Below are 16,320 nucleotides of genomic sequence, written 5' to 3' on the forward strand. Positions count from 1 at the left end.
ATAAAAGTATTAAGGTAAGATAATCGAAAACTGAATATTTTACTAAATATTTTATGGTTTATGTAAAATTAAGAAATTATTTCAAGCCTCATAACTCGAAAAGTACTTAATGAAAACTAACTTAATTATAGTGTTTTGGAAAGCTCTCGAGAAAAGTATTAAGGTAAGATAATCAAAAAATGAATATTTTACAAGATATTTTACGGTTTATGTAAAATTAAGAAATGATTTCAAGCCTTATAACTCAAAAAGTACTTGAGAGAAAAATATTTTATTATAGTGTTTTGGAAAGCCCTCGAGATAAGCTACAAGAATATGTAATAAAAAATAGGGAGTTCCATTTAAGAAATTGACGGTGACCTTCACGTGACCTTCAAATGACTATCCAAGGTCAAATCAGTAATACCATCTTATGTCTCCCTTTAAACCATACAACTTTTGTATGAAACATTTTTCTGTATCTCTCTTAGTTTTCCAGATATCCGCCTGGAGCGATTAAAATGCCCCACCCTGTATATAAATCAGCACTGTTAGTATATTTTTAATTACCAATATCACTATATTTGTAACAAAGTGTGTTTTTTTTATATATTTCCTTGTGTAATCAATAATTATTTAAATGTTAAGTAGTTAAGAGTTAGTTAAAAGCTATATATAATAAATTAGTAAATTTAGTTAGTTAAAAGCTGTATATAATGACAGATGAAAATAATGTTTTTCAAGCAATCAAAGAAACATTGAGATTTTAAGCTGAATCTTGAAAAGAGTCAGTCCATTTTCTTTCAAAGTTTTTGTTTTCACATTGTATATATCATTTACAGATGTGCTTATGCGTTTATTTCTCTGGATTCGTCATTTTTCTACATAATTCTTTCCGTGAAATTCTTTATTTAAATGTAGCTATTAAACTTAAAACTTGTTTAGTGAAACAACGTTAGTTTTGTGAATTAAAGTAAATTTCGAATTAAAATAAATATATTTTTTAATTCCTTTTTCCCTTCGTTTACACAAAATTTTATTATAATTATTTTTCTTACAATTCTGACAACTTAAAAAACACTTTCAATGCCTTGCAGTAATTTATAACTATTGATAATAATATCCACATAAGCAGGATGTGAGGCGACGCACTCTGTATACAAACATACAAGTATTGAAAATAATAATAACACTGATTTGCCAATTTTTACTACATTTGTTAATCAGTATGTATATATATGTACTTGTTGAATATTTTTAATATTTTTATTTACATTATCGCAAACAGAATAACATAAAAATTCATTTACGATTCAAATTTTACACAATCTTTTGAATCCTAGAAAGAATCATTAAAATCGACTGTATCACTCAAAATAGAACACTCTGTATTAAAGTTATATATTTAAAAAATTAGAAAGAAAATGACATAAGAGCCAACGTGCGGTACTTGGAGCGCAGAGAAGCAACAACACTTCTTTCTTTTTTCAATATTAGTTTATTAAAAAGCTCATATTACAACAACAAAAAGCGAATTGTTGTAATATGAATTTTCTAATAAACTGATATTGAAAAAAGAAAGAAGTGTTGTTACTTCTCTGCGCTCCAACTACCGCGCGTTGGCTCTTATGCCATTTTCTTTTTAATTTTTTGATTATTTGAGCCAAATCTCTAATTATTATATATATATTTGTTTATTTTTCCGGAAATTATTTATGTTTAAAATTCTTAAAATAATACAATTTTAAATACATCTTCACATACATCAATCTTGCACATTTTTATCTTCTAATTAAAATTTTGTATTCCTTAGAGAATAAAGTTTTTTATTTATTTTTAACAATTAAAATATTTAAATTTCTTTTAAAATTTTTTAAAAATTAAATTTATAAAGATTTATATAAGATTTATATAATTTTACAATTTAAAATTTGTTAGTATATTATTTTAAATATAGTTATTTTTCTTAAAAAGTAAGATAATCTATACACAAAAATTATTAATTCAATAATTCCTCAGATTTTTTATCAAAAATTTTTCATCAAAAATGCATCAAGAATACATGTATTAATAAAAAAATTCCTCTGATAATTCAAATCCAAATATAAAAAATACTCAGCAATTTAAAGGACAAAAATATAAGTATATATATTTCAAGATCAAATAATTAAGATATAAATATCCACATATGTAACAATAAATAAGCAAACATCTCTATGAATTCGTAAATATAAAAATGACAATTCGAAAAACTTTAAAACAAATATTGAAGAACTAATAATTCAGAACGTTGAAAGTATAAAACCACAACGTTTAAAGCTATTATTTAAAAATTTTAGTAATTTGAATGTACAATATTTATAAAAATAATATTAAAAATAATTAATTATCTAATTAAAGAATTAAATTATTCATGATTTAAAAACGTACCTAACTCTATTATATATTTCTTCAAATAGAAATTCTGAACAATGACAATAACAAAAGATTTATTATATAAATGAATCAAATAATTTTTATTTTATTTTGCTTTAAAATTTAAAGAAGAAAAGGGAAAGAAAGTGAAAGTTATAAGAATAGAAAATATCAATTCAAGATTATAACAATTTAAGAATTTTAAATTCTTATTATAAATAAAAACATAATAATTTGAGAGAATAAACAAATTAAAAATACAATATTCAAATATATATGATCTAATAGCAAACATTTAAATCGTATGCCTAATATTAAATGTGATCAACTGTAAACTTAATTTGTTCGTTTGTAATACATTAGATATATATAAAATAAACATAAAAATCTCATATTTACATAAAATCATAAAAGACAGGATCGAATCAATTTATAAATAAACAAAAAATTTTAAATACCTTAGCTGAAATCACAGTATTAGTTGCATGAAGATCAACGATGAATAACAAGAATATAGTGATGCGTATCGTCGGTAACGTCATATTCACCAGAATCTTTTCAATATGTTTTCAGAATAATCAAAGACCGAAGATACTTGACTGAAAAACACGCCCATACACGACACTATTCACATACACTCACTATATTCCTATGTCTCAACGTACAGTGTTTCCCTGTTTACTTGTCTTTTTAATCTGAAACTCCTCAGTTTGCTAAAAGTAATTCTAATTAATAATCTACTGAGTTCTCTAGATAATCAGAATGACTAAAAGGTTAGATGGCCGAAGAAGATCCTTTTAAGAGACAGAGCAAGCGTTCCGTGACTAACCGTAACGAGTGCTGCCGAGCAACTGGCACTTGCCACTTGCTTGGCCTCTCTCGGAGCAACCGCCCGATATTTGTAGCATTCCAACATTTCACTACTATGTTTTTCCTTCAACGATATGATCCTTTATCCCTATCAAAGGTAAAAATCTCACGATATTTCTTTAATATTTAAAATATCGAAAGTTTGTTTATGATAAATTAATATTTCAAATGATACTTTTATATCGACACAACACACACACACACACACACATACACACACACATATGTAACTGGGAAAAAAAGTTTATATCTAATTATATACATATTAACATAATATACATATTAACATAATTATGTATGGATTTTGACCTGATCTAATCGCGTATATATGTAGATAAAATTATTTTTGATTATATATAATTAGATCACATTATGCATCCTTTATGATATATAAAACATTTGGCCTCACATAATGCAATAATAATATAATTTACCTATCTATTTTATATAAAATTAAAAATTTTATTTATATTTATATTGAATTTTACATCTTAAGTAGATGATGAACGGATCATTGTCATTTATTTGCCGGACATTTATTTATATGATTTATAAAATCAATTTAACATATGAAGTTGCTCCAATGAGATTGTATCAGAAATTAACTTGAAGCAAAATATTTTTAATCATTTGTAATCCCTTTGCTTTATATAATTCTCATGATTAAACTTAAAATACGAGATAGAAGTCGCGTAGCGGTAAACAAACGAACTAGTGATTGTATATAAAATCATATATATATATATATATATATATATATATATATATATATAATATACAGGGTGTCTTTAGGCCACCTAAATATCTCCTTTATTTTTCATGATACGAAAACTGTTCGTGACACAATTTGAATGGCTTAAATAGAGAAATACGATGAACAACATGCATTTTTTCATCCGCTACAATATGCAATAGAAAAAATTACACGCTTTCCAGATAAAAAATACCAATAACCTTGAAAAAGCACATAAAAAATGATTTGAAATGATTAAAAAAATTTGTTTTTTATTGTATTTCTCTATTTAAGCCATTTAAATTGTACCACGAACATTTTTTGTATTATGAAAAATAAAGGAGATATTTGGCCTCCTTTAGCTGAGACACCCCGACATAATTTTATATATATATGTATATTATATATATATATATATATATATATATATATAAATTTATATAATTATATATTAAATTATAATACATATAATAATAAATAATGAGATCTATTTATATTATTATTTATATGTAATTATATTAAAATTTATTGTAATTATAATAAAATTTTTGCATATAAATAAAAGTAAGTAAAAATAAATATATGAATTTAAATTAAAAAATAAATCATATATATAATATAAACTATAATCTTCAATTAAAATTAATATATTTCGAAAATTAAATATATTTCTTTATTATATATTTTATATTTTATATATTTTATATATTTTTTATTTTTTTTAATTAAATATAATTTTTTATATTTTTTAAATTACTTTTTAAATTATTTTTTTTATTTTTTTTATTTAAGAAATATACAGGGTGAGCCATTTTAATTAACGCACGCAATTATTTCGGAAACAAAGCATTTTAGAAAAAAATGTTTCAGACAAAAGTTTTATGGTTTCGAGGGGGCCATAAGATGATATCATTGGTTTGACACTGAAGAGTCATTTGAAGGTCACGTGAAGGTCACTTCAATTTTTTTAAATAGAACACCCTATATATTTTTGCACACTCTTATAGCTTATCTCGAGAGCTTTCCAAAACACTATAATTAAGTACCTTTTCGTTAAGTACTTTTTGAGTTATGAGGCTTGAAATAATTTCTTAATTTTACATAAACCGTAAAATATCTTGTAAAATATTCATTTTTCGATTATCTTACTTTAATACTTTTACGTACAAAATAATGAGAGGAATCAATTGGTGTAAAGAAAACACATAGTTGTTTTAAAGAAAAAATATGTAATTTGCAATTAACAATTCCATATTTTTTCTTCAAAACAACTATGTGTTTTCTTTACACCAATTGATTCCTCTCATTATTTTGTACGTAAAAGTATTAAGGTAAGATAATCGAAAAATGAATATTTTACAAGATATTTTACGGTTTATGTAAAATTAAGAAATTATTTCAAGCCTCATAACTCAAAAAGTACTTAACGAAAAGGTACTTAATTATAGTGTTTTGGAAAGCTCTCGAGATGAGCTACAAGTATGTGCAAAAATATATAGGGTGTTCCATTTAAAAAAATTGAAGTGACCTTTACGTGACCTTCAAATGACTCTTCAGTGTCAAACCAATGATATCATCTTATGGCACCCTCGAAACCATAAAACTTTTGTCTGAAACATTTTTTTCTAAAATGCTTTGTTTCCGAAATAATTGCGTGCGTTAATTAAAATGGCTCACCCAATATACAGGGTGACCCATTTTAACTTAGGCAGCCAAATAACTCGAAAAATAAGCAAGATAGAGAAAAATGTTTTAGACAAAAGTTGTATGGTTTCGAGGGGGCCATAAGATGGTATCATTGGTTTGACCTTGAAGAGTCATTTGAAGGTCACGTGAAGGTCACTTCAATTTTTTTAAATAGAATACCCTATATATTTTTGTACATTCTTGTAGCTTATTTCGAGAGCTTTCCAAAACACTATAATTAAGTACCTTTCCGTTAAGTACTTTTTGAGTTATGATGCTTGAAATAATTTCTTAATTTTACATAAACCGTAAAATATCTTGTAAAATATTCATTTTTCGATTATCTTACCTTAATACTTTTATGTACAAAATAATGAGAGGAATCAATTGGTGTAAAGAAAACACATAGTTGTTTTTAAGAAAAAATATGGAATTGTTAATTGCAAATTACATATTTTTTCTTCGAAACAACTATGTGTTTTCTTTACACCAATTGATTCCTCTCATTATTTTGTACATAAAACTATTAAGGTAAGGTAATCGAAAAATGAATATTTTACAAGATATTTTACGGTTTATGTAAAATTAAGAAATTATTTCAAGCCTCATAACTCAAAAAGTACTTAACGAAAATGTACTTAATTATAGTGTTTTGGAAAGCTCTCGAGATGAGCTACAAGAATGTACAAAAATATATAGGATGTTCCATTTAAAAAAAATTGAAGTGACCTTCACGTGACCTTCAAATGACTCTTCAAGGTCAAACCAATGATACCATCTTATGGCCCCCTCGAAACCATACAACTTTTGTCTAAAACATTTTTCTCTATCTTGCTTATTTTTCGAGTTATTTGGCTGCCTAAGTTAAAATGGGTCACCCTGTATATATATATATATATATATATATATATATATATATATAATAATATATATAATATATAATAATATATATATATATATATATATATATAATATGATTATAATAACTATTTATTATAAGAAATGTTTTTTTTAAATATAGAGATTTTTATGTTTATTATTTTATTTCAGTCATGTATAAAGTTTAATACATTTTGGTTATTTTTTTGCACAAGAAGTTGATCCAATTTTATGCCTTTTTCCATAATTCATTTATATCACAGTTTTAGCCGTATTTGTTTCTTTAATTTGTAAATACATATTTGGAATATTTGAATGAACTAATTTTAAACTTTTTCTTTTTTCTTTTGTCTTTTCTCTTTCAATGTTATCATTTCGATTCGCCTGCTTGACTAAAAAAAACATCCGTGTTATTAAATAAAAATAAATAATTTTCTTAATAAATCCATAATTATGTTTTTCACAGCCAATGAGAGTTATAGGATTTTTTCTTCGTCAATCAATTCCATTATTTCAAATAATGTATTAACATTAATTTCTCCAGATTTTGTTGTCTGTATTGTTCCTTTTTCTAGACTTGATAGCAAATTGAATAAAGCGAAGAAGAATTTATGGGTGTAGTTCCGAAAACCGGTTACCTCCGATTTTGAAACTTTGTAAAAAACTTCCTTTCAATTTAAAATAAAAGCCTGTAAAAGGAATTTTGGCGACTCCTATAAGAAAGTCGTTTTTTAACAGAAGATTATTGTGATTGAACTCTTCGCAATGCGGCCCCTACCGGCGGGGAGGTTGCGGGAGGGGGGTCCCCCTTGCACCCCTCCCACGCGCGCGCGGGTGTGTGTATGTGTGTGTGTGTGTGTGTACACATACATTTGTGAAATTAATAAAGAGTGTAGTTCCGAAAACCGGTCACCTCCGATTTTGATGAAACTTTGTGAAAAGCTTCCTTTCAACTTAAAATAGAAGCCTGTAAAAGGAATTTTGGCGACTCCTATAAGAAAGTTATTTTTTAACAGAAGATTCACAAATTATATGCAACATGTGAGTATACGAATTCCTAAGTAATGTTGATTTGACTTTTAAGGTCAAGGTTATTTTAACTTTCTATGCAAAGCGTACGGTTCCACATGGATTTGCAACTTTCCATGCGCAACCACCCCGCTGGTAGGCAAGGTGGACCTCGCTTTACAACTTACAGCATATATTCATTGTGATTGAACTCTTCGCAATGCGGCCCCTACCAGCGGGGCGGTTGCGGGAGGGGGGGCCGAAGGCCCTCCCTCGCACCCACCCGCGCGCGCGCGCGCGCGTGTGTGTGTGTGTGTGTGTACACATATGTCAAAGCTAAGGTCATTAGTGAGGTTGCCGTTTTTCTAGATATTTACCGTTTCGAACAAGCTGTCTAAAGATAATATTCACTTTTACGAAAAAGAGCTTAAAAAGTGCCTTAATTTTCGAGTCGCCAAAAATCCTTCTCGTATACTTCTTTTGTACCTAAAAGGAACCTATTTACAAAATTTGACTCAAATCGGAGGTGACCGGTTTTCGGAACTTTATCTGAATTTATTAAATATCCTTTTGTTTTTATTTGAATTAATTTGTCTTTTTGGTACACTATCATTTGGTTGTAAAACTAACGCATTCAAACATTCTTCGCAAATAATATTCTTATTATTTATATTCCTAAAAAATCTATTTTCTTTTCTTGCTACATATCCTGCAATGTATGTCAAAATATAATCTGAAGTAGTACATATATGCGAATCATGATCATTAAGAATTGATAGAGCATTTGCTAAAATTTCAGTATTCCTTCCTCTGTCCAAAATAGTATCTATTTGACCTATCCATTGTTCTTCTCTTTCTTTCATATCTTTTATATTTTTAATATTTAAAAGGACGTTCATTATTAAGTCTCCAGTAGATACATTACAACCTTTTGGGAATTTTATCAGAGAATACGTTGATATCAACTTGTACATTTGTATTGTATAATAACTGAGAATCAGGATGATCGTTAGATCCATAACAATTTCGCATCATTCCAAAAATTCTCTATAAAGTAAATATAAGATATATTAAAAATGTATTAACATTTAAAAAAAAATAAATATACCTCTAAATTATCTTGATTAAGTATGGATGTCATTAAGTATTCAAATTTATACTTATAAATTAAAAAAGAACATCTCAAAAGTAGCTTTCAGAAAAATTTTTAAACCATAACAAGTTGATCAGTTATAAAATTATAATGCATTTTTTTAGCTTCTTTTTCTCATTGAATTAAATAATTTTTTAAAATCTTCGATATTCAGCAAAATTTAAATATATATTGGTATAATCACATATCATATCAAAGATATAAATAAAATTAAAAGTTGATTAAAATTTTATTCAATATCACAATTACTATATTATAAAATCATTTGCACTGTTTAATCTTATATAATTATTTTATACATTTGGTTATCCAGTCGTAATGAATTCTTAGGAGTGCGACTATTCATGGCAGTAATTAATGCATTCACTCTTTTGCAGAATTTGATTGATCCATCAGCATCATTCAAATCGTAATAAATATTTACTTCTTTAAATATTTGCATTGTAGGTGCCACATTGAAAAACTAATAAACATCGAATAAATAATAATAAATTTAATCTTAATGCCTACATTATTTCATTATATATAATATGTGTCTTTATTAACGCAACCAAATTACGCATATGAGGAATAGATATTTATCTACATACTCAAAATGCCATTGCAACATTCATTTTCTGATAATATTTAGGCTTGATATGATATTCATCCAAATGATAACTAGATTTTAAAACCATAAGAATTTTTGATAGCAAGTATTGCATATCAATGTTTTAAAGAAACTACTCCATCTGGAGTCTGTATGTAAGAAGGAATGACAATATGAAAGTGTTTAATGTTCAATTGAATGTTAAATATATAGTACGCACTAGTATGTTAATATAAATAAATATGAAAAAAAATTATTACATTAAAATTGCTGATTATTATATTTTACATTAAAATTGTTAATTATTACACATTTTAATTATTAAATTAATTAATAATTGGACAGAAATTGTATGTGGTATTATATAAATTTAGATCCTTTAATTTTTGTTGTTCCTGATATAAATGTTTACTCACCCAAATTCCTGCATATCGATCAAACTGAGAAAAATAATGTCGGAGACATTTTATCAAATGGGAAATCAGAAATAAACCACAAACACCGTTCGATATCTACAATATCCTGTATACTAACACATTCTTCCGTTACTCCAAATATGTTCCGCATAGAGCGATTCCATGATGCTCCATCTGATAGTACAGATCTACTTTTAGTTCCAGATTTTTTTGTTAGAATATTGCATTCCATAATAATTTTGTGCAAGATTGATGCACTTGTGCTCCCGACACCCAAGAAGCAAGCTTGAAGAAAGATTGAACCCATGTTTAAAAGGCTGAAACATAAGAACCAATGCATGGTCTCTTTCTTTTTTCTTTTGTTCTTCCGAAGTATATTGACCTAAATCAACAAAGCCCTCGATTTTTAGATTTGTATGATTAAAATATAAAGTTTTCAATAATTTCATTTCATCCAACAATAAAACACGTATAAAAATTTATTATGGCTATTAAAATATATGACATTTATCAATTATTACATAAAAATTACATTCCTTCTGTAGTTATTCGATTTAATAAGTAATATTTCATAGTAAAAAGTTTTTATATGTTAATAAAATTGATTTTTTATAAATGAAATATTTTTGTAAATTTTTGTAAATCAAATATTGTTTATATACCTCGCACATCGTTTAATTCCATGTTTGCCGTTTTCTTTTTCAACATTTCAAAAATATGCTCGTTTGAAAACCAACAACCTTTAATAATCTTAATATAACGATTCAGTGTTGTAATTGAAGGTTAGTGTTAGGATATTATGAGATCTCAAATGATTGTACGTTTTTGTGCTTTTAATTTGAAGCAAAATACATTCATAGATCCACTCGATTGAATATCTCATACCTTCTTATCTTTTAACTTTGCTGCTGCAAAACAAGCTTGAACTACCAGTTGTTGATTTTGTGATACTTTGTAATAACTTCTTCTATTATTCTTTCATTAGATTGAGAACATTTATGTTTCAAATGTGTTATTTTGTTGTACAATTTTACAATCTATACAAAATTTTATATTAAATATTATATAATGAAAGATGAATTCCAAAACTGTAATTTGTAAATATATTTAATAAATATGCTTTATTTCGAAGCCTCTTTTCTCGATGTTTGTGATTTTAATTTGATATTTGTAATTTTTTGTTCTTATCTCTTAATTTCTTAATTAATGTTAAATTAAAATGCGATTTTCTTAATGACATCTTCCAATTTTTCTTACAAATTAAACATCTCATTTCCTCTCCTACTATATACCAACTTTTAATCACGAAACTATGACAATTTGTAATACTGTTAATATATTTTATTTAAAATATGTTTTAAAAAAAATGTGTATATATGTATACAGGGATATATATATACAGGGTGTCCCATTTTAACTTGGACAGTAAAATATCTCAAAAACTAAGCCCAGCAAACAAAAATGTTTCAGACAAAAGTTGTATGGTTTCGAGGGGGCCATAAGATAGTACCATTGGTTTGATCTTGAAGAGTTATTTGAAGGTCACATGAAGGTCACCTTCAATTTCTTAAATGGAACCTACTATTTGTTATTACATATTATTGTAGCTTATCTCGAGAACTTTCCAAAACACTATAATTAAGTACCTTTTCGTTAAGTACTTTTTGAGTTATGAGGCTTGAAATAATTTCTTAATTTTACATAAACCGTAAAATATCTTGTAAAATATTCATTTTTCGATTATCTTACCTTAATACTTTTACGTACAAAATAATGAGAGGAATCAATTGGTGTAAAGAAAACACATAGTTGTTTTAAAGAAAAAATATGTAATTTGCAATTAACAATTCCATATTTTTTCTTAAAAACAACTATGTGTTTTCTTTACACCAATTGATTCCTCTCATTATTTTGTACATAAAAGTATTAAGGTAAGATAATCGAAAAATGAATATTTTACAAGATATTTTACGGTTTATGTAAAATTAAGAAATTATTTCAAGCCTCATAACTCAAAAAGTACTTAACGAAAAGGTACTTAATTATAGTGTTTTGGAAAGCTCTCGAGATGAGCTACAAGAATATGCAATGAAAAATAGTAGGTTCTATTTAAGAAATTGAAGGTGACCTTTATGTGACCTTCAAATGACTATCCAAGGTCAACTTTTTGCCACCATCTTCTGTCCCCCTCGAAGTCAAGCAACTTTTATTTGAAACATTTTGTTGTACATTCAAAAATAAAAGTTATTGGGGTGGGTAACTTAAAATGGCTCACCCTGTATATATATATATACAGGGTGGCCCCGGACGTTCCGGCCAGACTTTGGGATCTTATAGGAAATTTAATTCTGAACAAAAAATTTCATGTAAACATGGGTCGAAAAATGCTTCCTTAAGAAGTTATCGCTCAAAAATTATTTTATTTTTATTAAAAAAAGATTTTTATTTTTTAATTTTTTCCTTTTTTCTAAATAATTTATTGTTTCTTTTTATTTTATTTTTTTTTCACCTTCTACTCTTCCTTTCATTCTCCTATGATAATTGATTTAAACAATACTGTTCAAAATACCATTAAGCACAGTCAAAGCGAATCTTCTGCATTAACTTGTGCGTTAAATCAATCACGATAAAATCCGTAACACGGGTATGAGAATTTGACTATTGTATGTATTCTTTCTACCATGCAAACAGTCAGAAATTTAAGAACTCGAACGACAGCCAAGTTCTAATACAAAACAATAAAAGTTACCTCCTCACGACTCGACATCGCGTTCTCAAGATTTCCAGAAGTTTCGAGAACACCACTCTTATAAAATAACCGAACACGCGCCTGTGGAACGTACAACAATCATTTTCATCTCATTTGAAAGATAATTTAATTTTCTACAACTTCTGTTTCGGTACTTTTTGTTAAAAGACGCATATCTTCCATGATATTTGGAAAAATGTGTAAAATAATCACGATTTGAGAGATTTTTGAGCGATAACTTCTTAAAGAAGCATTTTTCGACCCATGTTTATATGAAATTTTTTGTTCAGAATTAAATTTCCTATAAGATCCCAAAGTCTGGTCGGAACGTCCGGGGCCACCCTGTATATACATATACATATATACAGAGTGATGAAAAATTAAGTGTCATAAATTTATGTAATGAAAGAAGGGACAAATACAAGCATTTTAAGTATAGGAACCATGAGTCGGCGACGTTTCATTACGACGTGACGGGCGTTTAATTGAATCGTCACAACTCCTGCGAGGCAAGCAACGTAGTTGGTTTGTTTGTCTGTCGTTTGTTTACCAATCGTTTGTTTACCTCTCAAGTTGCTTGCAAGGTCTTTCTTTCACTCAAGTTATCAGTGATCATGTTGTCAGTCGTGTGCTACTGACAGTGAGAAACGTCGCCGACCCATGGTTCCTTAAAACGCTTGTATTCGTCCCTTCTTTTATTACACAAATTTATGGCACTTAATTTTTGATCACCCTGTATACATTTGTCAAATGTATATATACAGGGTGTCCTAGACCACCCGTACACCCCTTTTCTTTCAAAAACTAAGCATTTTAGAGAAAAACGTTTTCGACAAAAATTGTATGGTTTTGAGGGGAACATAAGATGGTGTCATTGGTTTGACCTTGGATGGCATCGTTAAGGTGAGGTCAAGGACACCTTTAATTTCTTAAATGGAACCATCTATTTTTTATTGCATATTCTTATAGCTTATGTCGAGAGCTTTCCAAAACACTATAATAAAGTATTTTTTCATCAAGTACTTTTCGAGTTATAAGGCTTGAAATAATTTCTTAATTTTACATAAACCATAAAATATCTAGTAAAATATTCATTTTTCGATTATCTTACCTTAATACTTTTATGTACAAAATAATGAGAGGAATCGATTGGTGTAAAGAAAACACATAATTGTTTCGAAAAAAAGAATGTAATTGTTAATTGCAAATTACATTTTATTTTTCGAAACAATTTTGTGTTTTCTCTACACCAATTGATTCCTCTCATTATTTTGTACATAAAAGTATTAAGGTAAGATAATCGAAAAATGAATATTTTACTAGATATTTTATGGTTTATGTAAAATTAAGAAATTATTTCAAGCCTTATAACTCGAAAAGTACTTGATGAAAAAATACTTTATTATAGTGTTTTGGAAAGCTCTCGACATAAGCTATAATAATATGCAATAAAAATTAGGTGGTTCCATTTAAGAAATTAAAGGTGTCCTTGACTTCACCTTAACGATGCCATCCAAGGCCAAACCAATGACACCATCTAATGTTCCCCTCAAAACCATACAATTTTTGTCGAAAACGTTTTTCTCTAAAATGCTTAGTTTTTGAAAGAAAAGGGGTGTACGGGTGGTCTAGGACACCCTGTATACAGGGTGTCGCAGACCACCCGTATCAGCCGAATATCTCAAAAATTGAGTGCGGCAGACAAAAATATTTCAGACAAAAGTTGTAAGGTTTCAAGTAACGCATTACATGGCGATATCAGTATGACCTTGAAGAGTGTTGTCAAGGTCACATAAAGGTCACCTCCAACTTTTTAAATGGGACACCCTATATGCTTTTGCATATTCTTGTAGCTCATCTCGAGAGCTATCCAAAACATTATAATTAAGTTAGTTTTCATTAAGTACTTTCCGAATTATGAGGCTTGAAATCATTTCTTAATTTTACATAAACCGTAAAATATCTTGTAAAATATTCATTTTTCGATTATCTTACCTTAATACTTTTACGTACAAAATAATGAGAGGAATCAATTGGTGTAAAGAAAACACATAATTGTTTCGAAAAAAAAAATGTAATTGTTAATTGCAAATTACATATTTTTTCTTCAAAATAACTATGTGGTTTTCTTACACCAATTGATTCCTCTCATTATTTTGTACGTAAAAGTATTAAGGTAAGATAATCGAAAAATGAATATTTTACAAGATATTTTACGGTTTATGTAAAATTAAGAAATTATTTCAAGCCTCATAACTCAAAAAGTACTTAACGAAAAGGTACTTAATTATAGTGTTTTGGAAAGCTCTCGAGATAAGCTACAAGAATTTGCAAAAATATATAGGGTGTTCCATTTAAAAAAATTGAAGTGACCTTCACATGACCTTCAAATGATTTTCCAAGGTCAAATCATTGTCACCATCTTATGGCCCCCTTGAAGCCACACAACTTTTGTTTGAAACATTTTTCGATTTAACGCAGTGTTTCTGAGATATTTGAGTGGGTCCTTTAAAATGGGACACCCTGTATAATTATTTGACTAGGAAGTGATTAAAATTTCTTACAAAACCACGTGAAAGAGTCGTAAAAATACGATCCGATCACTCTACGCCGTCCTTGCTAAAATAGCTGACTGCCCAATCACGCCGATCCTGTGCTTATTATAGCCGATCTTCTTTAATTAATATATCGAAATTTTACATGGTTGTTTGTAAAATGGTATAAAACTTTTTAATTTAGTTTAGCGAGATCTATTTATGGTTTTTCTCTGACACACGATAGCCAGGACATCCTATAAATATATTTAAATAAACTTCCGAAAAAAACATGTCTCCGATTGTTTCTAAAATTTTACATACTAACGCATTTCGACGCGCTGATTACGAATATGACAGTAATAAATTTTGGAAGAAATAATAATGATTACCTGCGATTAATATGAGAAATCACGTGAACGTCTTCACCGGTCACCAATAACGTAAAAGGAAGAAAGACACCAGCGCTGACAATACGAGAATTATGTAATCAAAATGATATCACTATACACATCCATTAATATAATTTCGCGTAAGTTAAAAGTATATTCTGAGAATATACGGCTAGTATATATAATATACTATAAAAAATGATAATAAAACTATATCCTGACCCAAATAACCCAAATACGTCTTATATACGTAAGATACGGCAATACCGAGTACAGTGAAACGTCCACTGTATGTCCATTGTACGTCCATTTGCAACTCCAGTGGACATCCATAAGACGTCCTTTAAGGGACGAACTATGGATCTTAAATAGACGAATTTTGGATCTTATATGAATACGTGGAAAAATGGCTTATATATAATTGTGTAAACATAATTATGTATGGATTTTGGACCTGATGTAATCATATATATATTGTAGGGACTTAAATTATATTAACGACTCATTGTAACGGTTTCTGACTCTAGAATATTCTAGAATGTTTATGTTTGCGAAAGAGATCGACTTTAAGGACGAGCTGACATGTCGGTGAGGAGACAGTCGTTGGCGAGCCGTGAGAAAGTTCAGACATACATAAAAGACAAGAAAGAATTACGCGTTGCGAGACTTCGATTCATCCGCGATCCAATTCTATTTCTCAAATATATACTAATTAATAAAATAATTCTTTATTTTATTTTAAAGTATGTTTAACACCACAATATATACAGGGTGATTCTGAACAAACATTTGTCTTTAAAATATCAAATTCATGAATGCATTCTAAGACGATTTTTCCTCTTGCAAAATTTTGTCCGGAGCTTAGTTTTTAAACTATAAAGGAAAATAGTGTACTAATTACGGAACGAGTACAAGAG

At 27.9% G+C, this 16,320-nt stretch overlaps 1 protein-coding gene and 1 pseudogene across 6 annotated transcripts in view; both read right to left on the minus strand.

Annotated features, from left to right (window-relative positions):
• Magu (SPARC related modular calcium binding-like protein magu) overlaps positions 1-3,229 on the minus strand; it is a 345,184-nt gene extending 341,955 nt beyond the window's left edge. For all 6 annotated transcript variants that reach the window (XR_014437430.1, XR_014437429.1, XM_083092360.1 and 3 more), the window contains exon 1: positions 2,853-3,229. Coding sequence is in view for 4 of the 6 variants with exons in the window: in XM_083092360.1 (XP_082948486.1) it covers positions 2,853-2,936 (84 nt within the window). In the remaining 2 variants the exon portion in view is untranslated. The remainder of the gene's footprint in view (positions 1-2,852) is intronic.
• A 3,746-nt stretch (positions 3,230-6,975) lies between these two features.
• LOC145967165 (uncharacterized) lies at positions 6,976-13,139 on the minus strand (annotated as a pseudogene).
• Between the last annotated feature and the right edge of the window lie 3,181 nt (positions 13,140-16,320).

Source organism: Camponotus vicinus, unplaced genomic scaffold, assembly GCF_025532165.1.
Source record: "Camponotus vicinus isolate PSW18456_S1 unplaced genomic scaffold, iyCamVici1.0 SCAF_2, whole genome shotgun sequence".
Taxonomy (NCBI): domain Eukaryota; kingdom Metazoa; phylum Arthropoda; class Insecta; order Hymenoptera; family Formicidae; genus Camponotus; species Camponotus vicinus.